Source organism: Narcine bancroftii, chromosome 6 (assembly GCF_036971445.1).
Source record: "Narcine bancroftii isolate sNarBan1 chromosome 6, sNarBan1.hap1, whole genome shotgun sequence".
Lineage (NCBI taxonomy): Eukaryota > Metazoa > Chordata > Chondrichthyes > Torpediniformes > Narcinidae > Narcine > Narcine bancroftii.
Genome location: NC_091474.1, coordinates 188,687,123 through 188,703,085, shown reverse-complemented (window position 1 = coordinate 188,703,085; position 15,963 = coordinate 188,687,123). Strand labels below are relative to the sequence as shown.

General features: G+C 40.5%; 1 protein-coding gene across 2 annotated transcripts in view; it reads right to left on the bottom strand.

Annotated features, from left to right (window-relative positions):
- The window catches only part of LOC138736878 (ectonucleotide pyrophosphatase/phosphodiesterase family member 3-like), a 120,592-nt gene that overhangs the window by 85,148 nt on the left and 19,481 nt on the right, over nucleotides 1-15,963 (bottom strand). For both annotated transcript variants that reach the window (XM_069887026.1, XM_069887027.1), the window contains exons 3-7: nucleotides 11,381-11,441; nucleotides 6,843-6,940; nucleotides 5,466-5,545; nucleotides 2,234-2,353; nucleotides 142-251 (exon numbers count right to left, since the gene is read on the bottom strand). In XM_069887026.1, coding sequence (XP_069743127.1) covers nucleotides 142-251; nucleotides 2,234-2,353; nucleotides 5,466-5,545; nucleotides 6,843-6,940; nucleotides 11,381-11,441 — 469 coding nt within the window. The remainder of the gene's footprint in view (nucleotides 1-141; nucleotides 252-2,233; nucleotides 2,354-5,465; nucleotides 5,546-6,842; nucleotides 6,941-11,380; nucleotides 11,442-15,963) is intronic.

The following is a 15,963-nucleotide window of genomic DNA, read 5'->3' as shown; positions in this document are numbered from 1 at the left end:
CACCAAAAAGCTTGTCAATTATTTTGCTGAACAGCAAATATTATTTCAGCATGGCATGACACATTCATGTTCATTGTAAAAATTCCCAGGAAATTTCTTCACATTTCTCTCCATATTATTTACATATGTTGCAATACTTACGAATTGTATTTTACAAACTTGTTTGGGTATGTTCCATTAATCTTAACATCAGATCCAGGCCAAAAGAAGGTACCTGCTTTCAGACCCTGATACATGGCTGTTAGCCATATCTATGAGAAAAAAACAAAATCAAAATGAGTACATATTATGTGAAAACTATTATGGCTGCAAAGGTTCATAGGTGTATTGTCCTCTGCACCTTGTGGCATACGGTACAGTTCCTCTGCTACAACTTCAGGCACTTCTGAATGAACATGAAACTGACTCTATTTCAACATGAGCACCCAGAGGAAACCCATGTAGTCACAGGGAGAACGAACATACTCCTTACAGACAGAGGTGGATCCAAAAGCATACTTGTGATGGGAGCAGAAGATTGAGTGTGCAAGCAAGAGAGGGACAATGAGTTAACAAAAACCACAAAAGCCTTTAAAATAATCAGAAGGCAGCCAAAAAATTGTCTCTATACATTGTAATTCCTACTTGTTGATATTTATGCATTTTCAAAGGTTGATGGGGCATGGATGGAAGCATTACCTCAAGCAAGTGAAGAAAGAGTTCAGTACCCAGACCCTATTTTTTTTTAAAATATTTTATTTAAAAATTTTAACCATACACGCATTCAAATATATTTCAAAATAAAGATGTAATAACATATTGAGTATCAAATACATGATGATAATACCCCAGCACCCCCTTCGCCCCCATAGTCCCAAGAAAAGATAAAAAGGAAGTATAGTGAAGTGTTAGAATAGAAGAAAAGAAAGGAATAAAAATAAGTATGAGAATGGACTGTGAAAGTGTTAAAATCTATCTAGTCTAAAATTCCTATCTATCTCATTGTTAATGGGGTTGCACGCAGGTTTTACAGGCTAAGAAGAACATTTAAAAATCTAAAAAAATGTAATCTTTTTTTGTAGATCCAGGCACCAAATTTGTAAAAATATTTCACATTTTTTTACTTAAATTATATGTAATTTTCTCGAGGGGAACACAACTGTGCATTTCCCATTCGATCATTCCAAACACAGATTTCCAAGTAACTGCAATACATTTTCTGGCCACTGCTAATGCAATTTTAACAAATTCAATCTGATATTTAGTTAATTGTAATTTAAGTTTTATCTGTATAATGTTACCAAATAAAAATAATTACCCAGTCCTTCATTGATTATAGATAATTGAAGTGGCTCCACATATGCTACTTGTGTGCAGTACCACTCAACATACTTTCCCTCAGAGCCCACACTGAATTAAATCCAGATGGATATTAAGTCAGGCGAGCTGACAGCTTACTCCCCCTTCACAGGTTAAGCTTGCCTCAGCCTGGCTAACCATCAGGCATTATGATAGAACATTATATAAAAAGCTACACTGTCTGTTTGGAACAGTTCTCACATCAGTGTAGTGCTGTTTCCTTGAAATTAGAATGAAGATACTATTAATACCTATATGAGACAATTCACAAATATGCCAAGTCATTGGATGCTAATGGAAGATTCTCAAGTTATTGCCACTCACTCAGTGTGACAGAAAAAGTTGCCACCTGAATAAGCCTTTATTACAATAGTTAGCGACGCAATAGTGGTGATTTTTTGCTACTCTTGTCTTTACACAGCTTCCAAATATTATCATGTGAACAAGACCCCAAGGATTCCAGCAGCTGCAACTTTTTAGTAGTGTGTTCAGTTAACACCATCTTAGGCATCCAGAGGTAAACTTTCCAGACAAATGACACCATCTTGTAAATATCTCCGGTGAAAGCATTGTTCTGAAAATTACAGGTCAATATCAGACCAAGCACTTCAAGTTTGATGCAGCATAACCTGAGGTTCTGGGCAGTTATGAACTTTAAGACAACTCAAATATCTTTCCCACAATATGATCTTTTTTTTAAATCCCACTAGTTTGAATCATTTCTTGCTGAAACCTCAGAGATAAAAGGTCCATTATCAGCCTTGTACATTTTCTGTATTCTTTGAAGTGTAGTTTGGAATCCAATTTGATATTATTCCACAAATGTATTTTCAGAAGGTTACCAGAAATATACTGTTCTAATTATATAATGCAGAAATATTAGTATTATACTTACTGGCTGACCTCCCCACCAAAGTGGATTGTTCTTTTCATCACCGGACAGAGAGAAGAACTTGTTTAACATGATATCATACATGTTGTTGTCAACTATGCCATGTGTTTCTGCATACAGTCCCTAAAAAAGGTACATTGCTTGAAATGAAAGTACAGTGATTTAAGATTATTTGAATTCATCATTCTTTCAGCAAAGAGTAATTATAGAACCATAGAACACCACAGCACAGAAACAGGCCCCTTCGGCCCTTCTAGTCTGAGCCGAACCATGCTTTTGCCTTGTCTCACTGACTTGTACCCAGTCCAGTGGCCTCCATACCTTTCCCAACCAGGTATCTGTTCAAATTTTTCTTCACTGTTAAAATTGAGCCCGCATTCACCACTTCAGCTGGCAGTTCATTCCATACTCTCACCACTCTCTGTGTGAAGAAGTTCCCCCTCATGTTCCCCCTAAATTTTACCCCTTTCATGCTTAACCCATGTCCTCTGGTTTGTATCTCACCTACCCTCAGTGGAAAAAGCCCATCTATATTTACTCTATCACCTCATAATTTTAAATATCTCTATTAAATCTCCACCCATTCTTCTACGTTCCAGAGAATAAAGTCCTAACCTGCTTAATCTTTCCCTGTAACTTAGTTCCTGAAGGCCAGGAAACATCCTAGTAAATCTTCTCTGCACTCTTTCTAGCTTACTGATATATTTCCTATAGTTAGGAATACTCCAAATTTGGCCTCATCAATGTCTTATACAACTTCGCCATAATATCTCAACTCAATACTTTGATTTATGAAGGCTAATAAGTCAAAAGCTCTCTTTACAACCCTATCCATCTGTGATGCCACTTTCAGGGAATTATGTATCTCTATTCCCAGATCCCTCTGTTCTGCTGCACTCCTCAATGCCCTACCATTTACCATGTATGTCCTTTCTTGGTTTGTCCTTCCAAAATACAACACCTCACATTTATCTGCATTAGATTCCATCTGCCATTTTCAGCCAAATTTTCCCATTTTTCTGCAAGCTTTGAAAATCTTCTTCACTGTCAACAAGGCCTCCAATCTTAGTGTCATCTGTAAAGCTGGTGATCCAATTTACCACATTATTAGATGACATACAACAATGGTCCCAGCACCGATCCCTGAGGTACACCACTAGTCACAGGCCTCTAATCTGAGAAGCAATCATCCCCCATTATTCCCTGGCTTCTCCCATCCAGACATTGTCGAATCCAGTTCACTACTTCACCATGAATACCTAATGTCTGAACCTTCCTGACTAACCTCCCATGTGGGACTTTAACAAAGGCCTTACAAAAGTCCATGTAGACAACACCACAGCCTTTCATTCATCAACTTTCCTGGTAACCTTCTCGAAAAACACTGTAAGATTGGTTAAATATGACCTACCATGCACAAAGCCATGTTGACTATTCCTAATCAGTCCTCATCTATCCACATAATTGTATATCTGACCTTTAGAACGCCTTCCAATACTTTACCTATGACTGACATCAGGCTCACTAGTCTATATTTTCCATGGTTACCTTTGGAACCTTTTTTTAAAACAATGGAACAACGTGAGCTACCCTCCAATTACCCTCCAATTACTTGTGGATAAGGACTTTTGAAATCATTCTGCCAGAGCCCCTACAATTTCTACACTAGCCTCTCTCAAGGTCTGAGGGAATATCTTGTCAAGCCTGGGGATTTATCCACCCCTATTTGAATTAAGACAGCAAGCTCTTCCTCTTCTTTAATCTGCATGGGTTCCATGACCTCACTGCTTGTTTTCCTCACTTCCCATGACTCTGTGCCTGTTTCCTGAGTGAATACCGACGGAAATAAAAAGCTCCCCCGTCTCTTTTGGTTCGATACAAAGATGACTACTCTGATCTTCAAGGAGACAAATTTTGTCTTCATATGCTTGGGGAAACTCCAAGGATTTCCCTTCATATTTTCTGCAAAAGCAACCTCTTGTCTTCTTTTAGCCTTCCTGATTTCTTCCTTGAGGTTTTTCTTGCATTTTTTAAAATAATCCTCAGGTTCCTAATTATGATGAAAAAATGGTAAGGTTGGGGAGAGAGAGGAATAAGAGTGTATTCCTTTGTAAATTCAACCAGATATATGATTAAAAGTGGATTTGGATGAAATCTGGAGGCAATAATTTGCTCCAAAGATTACATTTTGAGTTTTTTTGACAGGGTTGTGAAAAGTGGTGGGTTCACATGTTTTTTTTTAAAGAAAGGCCTTTAATAAGATCTCCCACATGATTAATTGATCTGGAAGGTTGAAAATACTCAGCTGATCAGCTAATTCTATGGGGAGAGAAAAAAAAGAGTCTATTTTTCAGGATGACAATCTTTCATTAGATCTCTGTTTCTGTCTCATCAGATGTGACTTGGCCTATTGAGCACTTCCAGATTTTTTTAAAGTTATCCCAAGGATGCCACATCTGTAATTTCATTTGATTTTCAATATTTCAAAGAAGTTTGCTATTTGTGTTACTCCAAATAATATGGATGCAAAATAACCCAAAAGTGTAAAAGTTAAAGAGCATAGTCAGGCATTTCCTGCTCTTGGGAAGATGGATATTTTTCTAGGACATTGTGGTAAGTACACAGAGAAATGCTGAAAGAACTCAGCCAGTCTTGCAGAGTCCATAGGAGGTAAAGATATATTGCTGATATTTGGGGCCTGAGCCCTTCTTCAAGGTACAAGCAAAAACCAAGTAGGCATCTGAATTAAAGACTAGATATTAAGGGGGAAGGAGGGGGTGTAGTCCAGTCCAATAGTCAAAAGGTGTTCATTGGAGATGAAGAAAGGTGACAATTGATTTTGGCTCTGTGAAATGAGACAGAGGGAAAAGGGAAGAGAGCCAGAACTCGAGGGTGGAAGATGAGGTTGAAGATCGTGTTTCACTCCAAAATAGCATGGCATGGCCCAGTCATTTCAATGCTCTGGCACTATATTGTACCAATGATTTTAATCATCTAAACCCAACACAAGCTTGATATAAAGTCCAGAGTGTTGGAAAGCCTCAATTAATATAATGAAGAGGTAATTTCAAGAAAAATATTTACAGCATCAATCTCAGTCATTAAGATGAATGAGTTCAATGTCCATTAAATGACTAGCTTATTGTGTTCACATTGCAGGTTTTGTGTTTTCATTTCTTGAAGTCATAAGGAACAGAAATTTGACAGATCATTATGATTCAAATGAAAAACTTACCGTGACAATTGTGTAGTGATTGGGAAAAGTTTTAGTGGGGTACATAGCTCTAAGATACTTGGAGTGTGTTCCACAGGATCCTGGAATAATTACATCACATTTAGTTATATTTTTAAACTTTCATATAAAACTTCACATCATTGATTTTGCAATTCCATCAATTAATCTTGGTGTAGTTTGAGTGACAAGGATACTTTGCCAATATAGTTCGAATATAGAGACCATAAACTATAACTCTGGGTATATACAGTACATTGCCATTGTCAGGTAACCCCAGTTATCATTTAACTGCAACCCATTTGTAATCAGGAGTAAAACAAAGAGGGGCTCCATGAAATCAAAGATCATGTTATTCACTGAAATAAGTGATTCAGTGCACCAATGGAAGTAATGTGGAACTAATTTTCCTCACAAACCAGAAATAGTTGTGAAATCGAATGGAAAATATTGGTAATGCACCAAAATATAGAGAACTTAGCCCTGGTGAGAATGTGAAGAAGCCCTCTGTCTGCGACAGAAGCAAAGCAGAACCTCCAATCCAGACTTCATCAGCCAGCCAAAACTCCTACTCTTGCCTTGGTGGAAAAATCCCACTCCTCCCTTTGTCTTTTGTTAACTAGAATTAACAGAGAAAACCATTTATTTTGTTTTGGATATAAATAAAAGCATCACCACGTATTTGGCACTTCATTGTAAAGGAGACAAAAATACCTCCAGGTAACGAGATCAGGATTGAACATGGGAATGTGTTGGTTAAAAGACGTGGGGGGGGGGGGGGGGGGGTTTCAATTTTAGAAGTCAAAAAGGAGGGAGAGAATTATCTAAGTCTCTGTTTTGCCTGAGTTTGTGGAAAGAGTAGATAGGAACCTTGATTTAAAAAATTGATGAAATAAACTTTGGGTCACCTGCTGTTGGGGACATTAATTGTTGCAATGTCATAGTCCCAAACTACTTGAAATATCTTCTCAAAAATGTACCATTTCAATTTTACAATTGTGAAATGGTTCAGATCTTAATCTGTATTCTAAAGATAATATTCATTTGCTAAATTTAATCTGCATTTCAAGTATGATTATAGGGCTATGGCAATTTACATTTGAATATATTTTGAGAGTTTAAAAATAACATAATGTACGGAAGATTAAATGGATTGAAAACTTTCCATATAACATTGAGAACAAAACACCTTTCTTTGTTGATAAAGAGATTAATCCTTTTGATTATTGCATTTCTTAAAAATGGGAGTTGGGGGAGTTTTGTAATGCTGTGTAACTCTTTGAATGCTATTATTGTACTTTTAAGCTGTCTGATTTTGGGTGTAAAAACACATGATGTTTGGATGACTGCTTCAACTTCTTTCTATTTTCAGTTACTTACTGAGTTTCTCAATAACTGGGAGGATGATGTCCCAGGTCTTTAGATACTCGGCTCGGAATCCATCTAATGAAACTAATATTAAAGGTGGATGGGAAAATCTGAAATCCAATCATAATATGTTATTTTAATTATTATTATCAGTGAATTTGCATCAACATATATTGTATCACAGATATGAGCATTTTAAACATAACACTATCAACTTATTTTCATGCAAATCCTTTTGTTGCATCCTTATTTTTCAATTTTTGGATGAAGGTACTCTGATCTGAAACATTAACTCTGATTCTCTTTGAAACTGCCTGATATGCAGTTTCCAGCATTAAAGTCAGTAAGCTTTCATCAGACTTTGAAAAATTTATGAAGGTGGGAACGGGAGCGAGAAACAAATAGGGAGAACTGTGATACGTGTACAAGGCAGTAGGAATTAAATGTAAAAGCACACCAAAATGCTGGAGGAACTCAGCTGGTCTTTACAGCATCCACAGGAGACAAAGATATATTGCCGATATTTCTAGCCTGAGCCATAGAACTATAGAACATTACAGCAGAGAAAAACAGCCCATTTGATCTTCGTTGTGCCAACCAATAAAACTAGCTAGTCCCAATGACCTGCTCACATTCCACAACCTTCCAGACCTCTCCTATTCATGTATTTATCCAATTTATTTTAAAAACTCAGATTGAATCTGCATTCACTACATCAGATGGCAGCTCATTCCACACTCTCACCACTGAGTAAAAAAAACTTTCCCCTAATGTTACCCTTATACCTCTCTCCTTTCAGCCTAAAGCTATGACCTCTTGTATCTCCCCTAATCTGTGGAAACATCCTACACACATCTACTCTGTCTATCCCCCCTCAAAATCTTATAAACCTCTTTCAAGTTTCCCTTCATTCTTCTTCATTCCAAGGAGTATAATCCTAACCGATTTAATCTTTCCCAATAACTCAACTCGTGAAAACTCGTGAAGACCTGTCAACATCCTCGTAAATCTTCTTTGCACTCTTTCAATCTTATTGATATCTTTTCTGCTGCTGGTCGACCAGAACAGCACACAATATTCTAAGTGTGATCTCACCAATGACTTGAATAACTTCAGCAAAACATTCCAACTTCTGTACTCAATATTTTGATTTATAAAGGCTAAGATGCCGAAAGCTTTCTTTACAACCCTGTCTACATGCGATGCCACCTTCAGGGGACAATGTATATGTATTTCCAAATCTCTTTGCTTCAAGGAAGAAGCAAAATGAGGAGTTCAGACCAACAAAAAGTGTTAAATGGATATGATAAGGTGAGAAATGATTATGTCTGTTATGGTCTTGTCAAGAGCAGTGCTGGCTGCCACTGATGACATAAGCAATGCAACACGCGGGAGTAATATCTCACATGCCTGGGTGTGTTAAGCGTCAGTATATTGAGTGATGAATCTCAGATGCAGGATGAGGAGTGTGAGAGCTTCATGATCACCCATGTGGCAGTGAGAAGGTCAGAGGAGTTTAGCTGGGTGGTGCTTGGGCAGTTGAAGAATGCAGTGTTGTGTCCAGTGAAGAATAATAATAAAAGAAAAACGAATTCATGGTGTGCTGGAAGAAACGAGTGAGTGTATTCTTTATTAGTTTGTAAGCTGTGGTAAATCAGGTTGTTACATGTGGTGACCCCAATGTGATCAGTACCTAATTTAAAATGGATAGTGATGAGGATAAACCCCTTACAGGAGCAGTTGGGGAGATCGAACTGGAGATTCACTCCCTGTTTATTAATACAGGTACACAATCCTTTAACCGGACATCTAAAATCTGGAAAGCTCCAAAATTTGGCAAGTGGGGAGAGACCAGCAGCGTGAGTCGGGCAGGCAAGGTGGGGGGTGGGGGGGGGAAGGACCGGCAGCACAAGTCAGGCAGGTGAGGGGGGGGGGGGGGAGACCAGGGTTAGGGTTAGGGTTAGGGTTAGATATCCATGGTAACATGAGGCAATAGAGTTCAGGAAACTGGAAGTTGTTGAAGTGATGGAGGATGTGTTAAGTGTTCGAGAGATAGGTGGGAAGGGACTGGAAGAGGTAGGACAGAACAGAGTTGAGGTAATCAGAGACCAATTCAGTGTGGCAGGAGCATGTTGACACAATGGGTCTGCCGGGATAATTGGGTTTGTGGATCTTGTGTAGGAGGTCGAAATTAGTGGTTTTAGGTTGGGAAACAATAAGGTTAGAGGTTGTGCCAGGGAGGTGTCTAGAAGTGATGAGTTCAGAGATGGTGAGTGATACAGTGGTTTGATGAGTTTTGGTGGGGTCCTGTAGGAGGGGTAAGAAAGAGAAGGTGTTTGAGAGTTGTCAGCTGGCTAAGGCCAGATAAAGGTCAGTGTACTAGACCACCTTGTCTGCAGGTTTGATGATGAGGTTCAGATTGGTGTAGATAGAGTGGGAGGCCAAGCGGTCTGATGGGGTCAGATTGGAATGAGTGAGGGGAGTAGTTAAGTCAATACAGTTGATGTCATGTCAGCAGTTGGAAATAAAAAGGTCCAGAGCGGGTAGAAGATTGGAACGAGGTGTCCAGGAAGAGGAAGAAGGTTTAAAATGGGAGAAGTGAAGTATAAAGGGGGTGGAGAATTGTGGTTGTGGAGACGGCACCAACGGAAGAGCCAGCATTATGTTGCATGTGGATCTTGTTAAGTAGTGAATGAAGGGGATCGAAGGTGAGGCCTCTACTAAGGACAGAGCATTCAGTCTCTGAGAGGGGAAGGTCAGAAGGAATGGTGAAGAACAAGAAGGGATTAAGGGGAGGTTCAATGGAGAGGAGGGTGTGGAGGAGTGGAGGAGGATGGGATGGATGAGAAGGTGGAGGATAGGAAGGGTTGGGGGGGGGGGAGAGTTGGGAAAGTCAGAGGGTGAAGAGAGAGAGGCCTGTGCGGTTCCGAAGCCAGAGTGGGAGTTTGCGACGGAGGTTTGGTCCTTTAGGTCGCAGGGGCCAAGGTGGAAAACCATGTTCAAAACTTGGTTCTGTAGGCCACCAAAGGGTGAAAGTTTATGTCAGAGGCTCGATCCTGTAGGTCACCGAAGCCAAGACAGGGATCTACTTCAGAAGCCCAGTTCTGTGGGCTGCCGGGTTCAGGGTGAAAGTTCATGTCGGAGGTTCAGTCCTGTAGGTCACCAAGGCCAAGATAGAGATCCTCGTCAGGTGCACGGTCCTGTAAACTACCAGGGCCAGAGTGTGGACCCAAAATGGGAGGTCCCTGAAGCAGCAGTCTCCAGGGGCATGAGCTTCCAATACTTGATGGATGCCAGGTGTGCCTAGAAACGGTAGTTGAACACATAGATCTGGCAGAGGATGACATGTATAAGAAGTCCATGACAGGTCATGGCGAGTGAGGTATGGAGCTGTGATAGTGTGAGGGTCACTGGTACCCGAGAGCAAAGAGAGCAAGAGTCAATACAGTGCAGATACCCAAGATCCTGCTGGGGCCTAACTAGGAGACAGCTCTGGTTCCAGGTCTCATGGTACCACATGGTACCAGATGGCAGTGGAGGCAAATAGCCAGGAAAGACACATGGCTGTGGAGGGAACATGGTTGTAAAGCTTGAGAGCAGCAGGGAGTGCAGATGGGGAGCAATGAGAGACTCTCACAGAACTCCCTTTGAAGAGGAGGAGAACTTATTCACGGTAGGCATCCCTTGAAGAGATTTTGCAGTGGATCAAATGAACTGAGTGAAACACTAAAGTCTGCACACGCTGCGATTGTAGTAAAAACACACTGAAATTCTGGAGGAACTCAGCCGGTCTTTCAGCATCCATAGGAGACAAAGATATATTGCTGAAGTTTTGGGCCTGAGCCTTTCTTCAAGGAATTAGCAGAAATTCAGCAGGAAGTTCAGTAGGTATTAAATGCTTGGCAGATAGGATAGGCTATCTGGTCAAAGGGACAATTATATCAAAATGTGTAATAATCTGACAAATTAAGAATCAAAAGAAACTTTCACCTGAAAGATCACACAGGACCTCAAGTTTGATATTTCATCTAAAAGAAAGTGTGGCCCAGCCTCATAATCACAATGAGATCTCTAAGTAGATGCTAAGTTTTGGCCTCTGAATCAGAACTTAAACACTGTGCCTTCTGACTTAGTGAGAAGGGTTTCTTCCACTAACCGAACGACAACTGACAGAAGCAACAGCCAAGTGACCAAAGATGTTCCCTCTCTCACCTTGCCCACAAATCACATCACACCACAATCCACCTCACCCCCACTACCTCCAATTCCAGCAAGTAGTCAAGAAGAGCCATTGTGTTATTTGGTAACATCTGGTTTGTTGAAATGTGTAATAAGCTGATAGAATCTTCAACAGAAGGTTTGTACATACGTGGAATCAGCCTTTTACTAAACTAATTGATGACAGCGAGCAAAATAAATCTATACACTTTAAAAATGTACTCTTCCAGTAAATCCATGTTAATTTCTTTAGACATAATCTGTCCTTTTCCTGCTTTGCTTAAAACATGAGCCACGAGCTGATGTTTGCAACCAATTATAGTTACCCTTACCCTGCAGGACATACAGGAGCTTTGATTTCTTCACACTCATCTTTCAGCCATGATGTTTCCCCTGCACAAAAAGAGAACAAATCACTAAAATTAGGTTTGAAATGTTAAGTTCTCACTTAGATAAATCTTCACTTTCATTAAAACTACATACAGTTCAAGCAATGCTTATAACAACATAAGAAATAGATGTTCCTCATGTCTGGTTTACCATCCAAGATGGTCACTGTTCTCTACTAAACCCATTAAAAACATTTTATTCTTTGTCTTTAACACATGAAGTAGATTTGTTTTTATTGCATTTTATAAACCTTGGAAGTTATTGCAGTTATACTGTAATGCAAGGTGTAGTCAAGGAAATTAGAGTAACTGGGTGCAGAGATCATAAAATATTTTATTTGATTTTCCCCAGTCTATTGAGGAACCAAATGATGGACAAGATATTTTTGATTCTGGGATAATAATGTTGTAATGTAACCCCTCAAAAAAGAGTAACCATAATATGATAGACTCTATACACAATTTATATGCAATTGAAATGTTGTCATTCAACCTGAAACCAGAGTTTTAGATTTAAACCAGGAGTGGGCAAAGATTTATTAATAAACATTTCAGTGGTGTGGAGTTGTCCAGTCAGCGCGGACCAGAGCAGGGGACACATGACACTTTTGTGGGGGAATTAAATGGCTCTACGTGAATGGTCGGTGAAGCCCGCACTGGTTTTAGCAAGCACTATGGGACTTGCAGAGGGGAGGCAACTCAGGAGTTTCTTCCCTTCATGGCCAGTGCTCTCGATCCAAGAGGGACAGGTGCATCTGTAAACATGAGCGCAGGTCCAGGGCAAGGAGCCATCATTTGTCACTCTAGCCACTGGGAAATCTCATGAGAAGTACAGTCGTGAACACTAGCAAGAAGAAAAAGGTGATGAAGAGGAACAAGCAGAGCATGTTGCACCTGAATATCCCAGTAGGTGGATGTTGTCACTGTTGCTCCTGCCAGAGCAGTAGGGGTGAAGGGGTGATTGCAAATCTGGATGAAGAAGGGAGGGCCTGGCCAATCGCTGTATGGCTGTGAGCTCACCTTAGTATGGGGAAGTTGGTGCGGAGGAAAGATAAACACGCTAAACACCAACTCATCCTTAAAATTGTCTTTACCAGAGCAAAATTAAAGGCTGGGGAAACTTCTTGACATCAAATGTTGACAGCTCAAACCCCCAACTAATCGGCTTTATTAAAGTTAAATGCACACAAACATAGTGTGAGGTCCTTCTTAAAAAATACAAAGTCAGGGCATGAAGTCGTCTCCAAGGAATTTCACCAAGAGATAGACCTCGAGGATGAGTGACAAGTAGTAGTTGTGGGAAAGTCAACAGTTGGAAAGAAACAACTGATGAAATTCAGCAGGTGGTGTTTGAGGATAAAATGGTTGTTTTCATTTTCTTTCCCAAAAATGCAGCTAAATGTAGTTTTAATTCTTGCAAAGTATCAGAAAAAAAACTTGGAGAAATAAAGGGACAGTTTGCCATGAATGGAGTAACACAGCTTGCTGAGTCATGTGCAAACCTCAGTGGTGGTATGTGAGTGGGAGGATCTCATCGATTCAAGTTTTCACTGGAATACCAGAAACGCATCATCATAGTCTTTTGGAAGGAATACGGTTGATTTCATTGCTTGAACTTTTTCTGTGGATTAATTTTTGATAAATTATCATCAGTTATGTTCATACATTACATATTACATACTTCAAGCAGAGACAATAGAAAACTTAATTTACAGTATTTATTTAATTTATGGTAACATCAGTGCAGCCTTCTGTTCAACCACTGACACACCATCTGGCCCATGCATGGCAAAAGGTTGTCCACCTCTGATTTAAACAAAAGAAAAAAATGAAGGTGTAAAGGGACAGGACAGCTGAAGAAGATTGTAATCTATTTAAGGAATTACAGTGCACAGCAGGATTTGCAACAAACATTTTGTTCAGCCACAACAGTAACATGGTCTGAGAAATGAAAGGTGGCGTTACATTTTGTGAGATCCTGCCTGAAGGTGGAGTACAAGGTTAGTGGTAGGATTCTGAGTAGTATGGAAGAAATGAGAGATCATGGGGTCTAAGTCCATAGACCATCAAGATCATTGTGCAAGATGGTAAGATGGTCAAGAGGATATGGTATGCTGGCCTTCATTTTTGGGGGAATGAGTTCAAGGTTATGTTGCAGCTTCATTGCACTCTCGTTAGACCACACTTGAGAACTGTATTCATTTCTGGATGCCAAATTGTAGAAAGATGCAGAGGCTTTTGAAAGGATGCAGAGGAGATTTACCCGGATTTCGCATGGATTGGAGAACGTGCCTTATGAAGAAAAGTTAAGTAAGCTAGGGAGTGACTTTTTTGGAGTGACGGAGGATGAAAATAGATTTAGTAAATGTGCATAAGATTTTGAGAGACATAGATAGAGTAAACAACAAGCACCTGTTTCCAGGGGCAGCAATGACCAATATCAGAGGACATTCAGTTTAAGGTGAGTGGAGGAAAGTTTAGGGGAGATGTCAGAGATAGGTATTTACAGAGGGGTGAGTGCCTAGAAAGCACTGCTGTGAGGGACGAAAGGGTTAGATTGTGGAGTTAGGTCGGCACAACATTTTGAGTTGTAGGGCCAGTATTGTGCTGCACTGTTCTATGTTTGAAATGAATCTTTTTGGACCGTCTTGGTTAAAGAATTCTTGGTGAAAATGTTCTTTTCATGTTTGTAATACACAGCTACCCTTTATTTTAATTTTTTAGTCAGGGAAGATATCAACCCTACATATGCCTTGTAAAGTCTCACAAGATATTTGCATATTTCAGAATTTTAGTTATTATAGTTACAATGGATCAAAATGCTGTATTTAAACACATAAAATGAAAAATCTATTTGCATCTATTATTAAACCACTGAACTGGTCAGCCTCTGGTGTTCGACTGATGAGGTTTCATTGTAGATAGTTTTAATTGCCAATAGTCTGGAGCGATCTATTTGAAAGCATGGTTTGTGATTAACACAAACTTTTGCCCACTGATCAAAAAAATTACAACCTGTTTAGATATGAAAATGGGTCCACATTTCACAGAAGATCATTTGTTTTGATGCATTCAGTGCTTAGCTTGCCAGGTTTAGATAATGCTGAGGAAGAGTTTAGGTAATCCTTTCAGGTAACCCATACTTCATGTCCTATCTCACCCTCCTTCCTCATATTTTTATCCCTTTTCTCATGAACACTATTGTCCATTTTCATCCCTGTGGTAATCCACTGTTATACTATGAAGGGTTGCTACTGAGATGAATCCTACCCATAGCCCCTTACTTTTGCTCTGATCAGTCAAGGAGGTAGATGGTTGTTTGATAGTGTTTCAGCCTTTAGCTATTAAAAGCCTTATTGTTTCTTTGCTCAGCCACCAGAAAACAATACCCTGGTGAGTCTAGCACTGAGTTCCTGCAGGCTCTCCGGATCCTGTACAGAGTCTACGACTGTAAGCCCATGTCTGCTGCCCAGTGTGCAGAGGACCTCAGAAGAGACACCTATGTTGCCAGCCTCCACTCCGGGTACATACGCCAGTGATTACTGGAGCAAAAGGTACTCTATTCGACGAAGGTGGTCAAGCTTACAGAGACCCTGGAGGTGGCCCTCCAGAACTCCAATGACTACTCAGCCACTTGGTTGCTGCTATCCTGGGATGGGGCATCATCCCATCCCGTGAGTGCCTGGTCCCATACACTAATCTATTGACCTTGGCCACCATCATGGATGATCTCTCCAGTTGTTACTTTTGTAAGTAGGGCTCACACCTGAGGAAACGCTGCCCTGCCAAGGATATGGTATGCTCCCAGTGCCGGAAAAAGGGGAATTAGGCCAAAATTTGCCAATCTAAACCACCTGCGAGATCTAGTAGTGCCATATGCGCCATTTTCTACCCCGGGCATTGTAACTGGCGCTATCTTCCCTGAACTCCAGCAATGCCATGTGCCAATCATGGGAGACTCCATTTTAGACTGTGTGCAAAATGCCATCTTCCCAGGCATATGACACCTCAGGGGATCGAGGCTGGCCATCTTGGGGCCGAGGGTGGCCATTTTGGGAGCAGGAACACCCAGTGTCGGACACCGAATCTATTCTGTCATCCATCACACAGAATCAGGAGACATTGCATAAACTCGCCAGGTCTATGATGGACGTCCAGATAAATAGGCACGTTATCAAATGCTTATTCGATAGAGGGAGCACAGAAAGTTTTATTCACCCTGATGCCACTAAAAGTCTGTTCCTTAAAGTACGGTCTCCCAAACACAGGATATCTCTTGCATCCGAATCATACTCCGCAGCCATCCATGGGACCTGCGTAGTGACCCTGACTGTTGGAGGTGTAGGGTACGAACATTTCAGACTGCTTGTTATGCCTCAGCTCTGTGACCCCTTGTTACTGGAGTTGGACTTCAGTGCTAACTGCAGAAGGTTGACAGGTCTTCCCAACACCCTCCCACCCCCCCCCCCCCCCCCACCACCCTCACACCACCACCTCTGTGGTGAACAATTGTTGGACAACCCTCA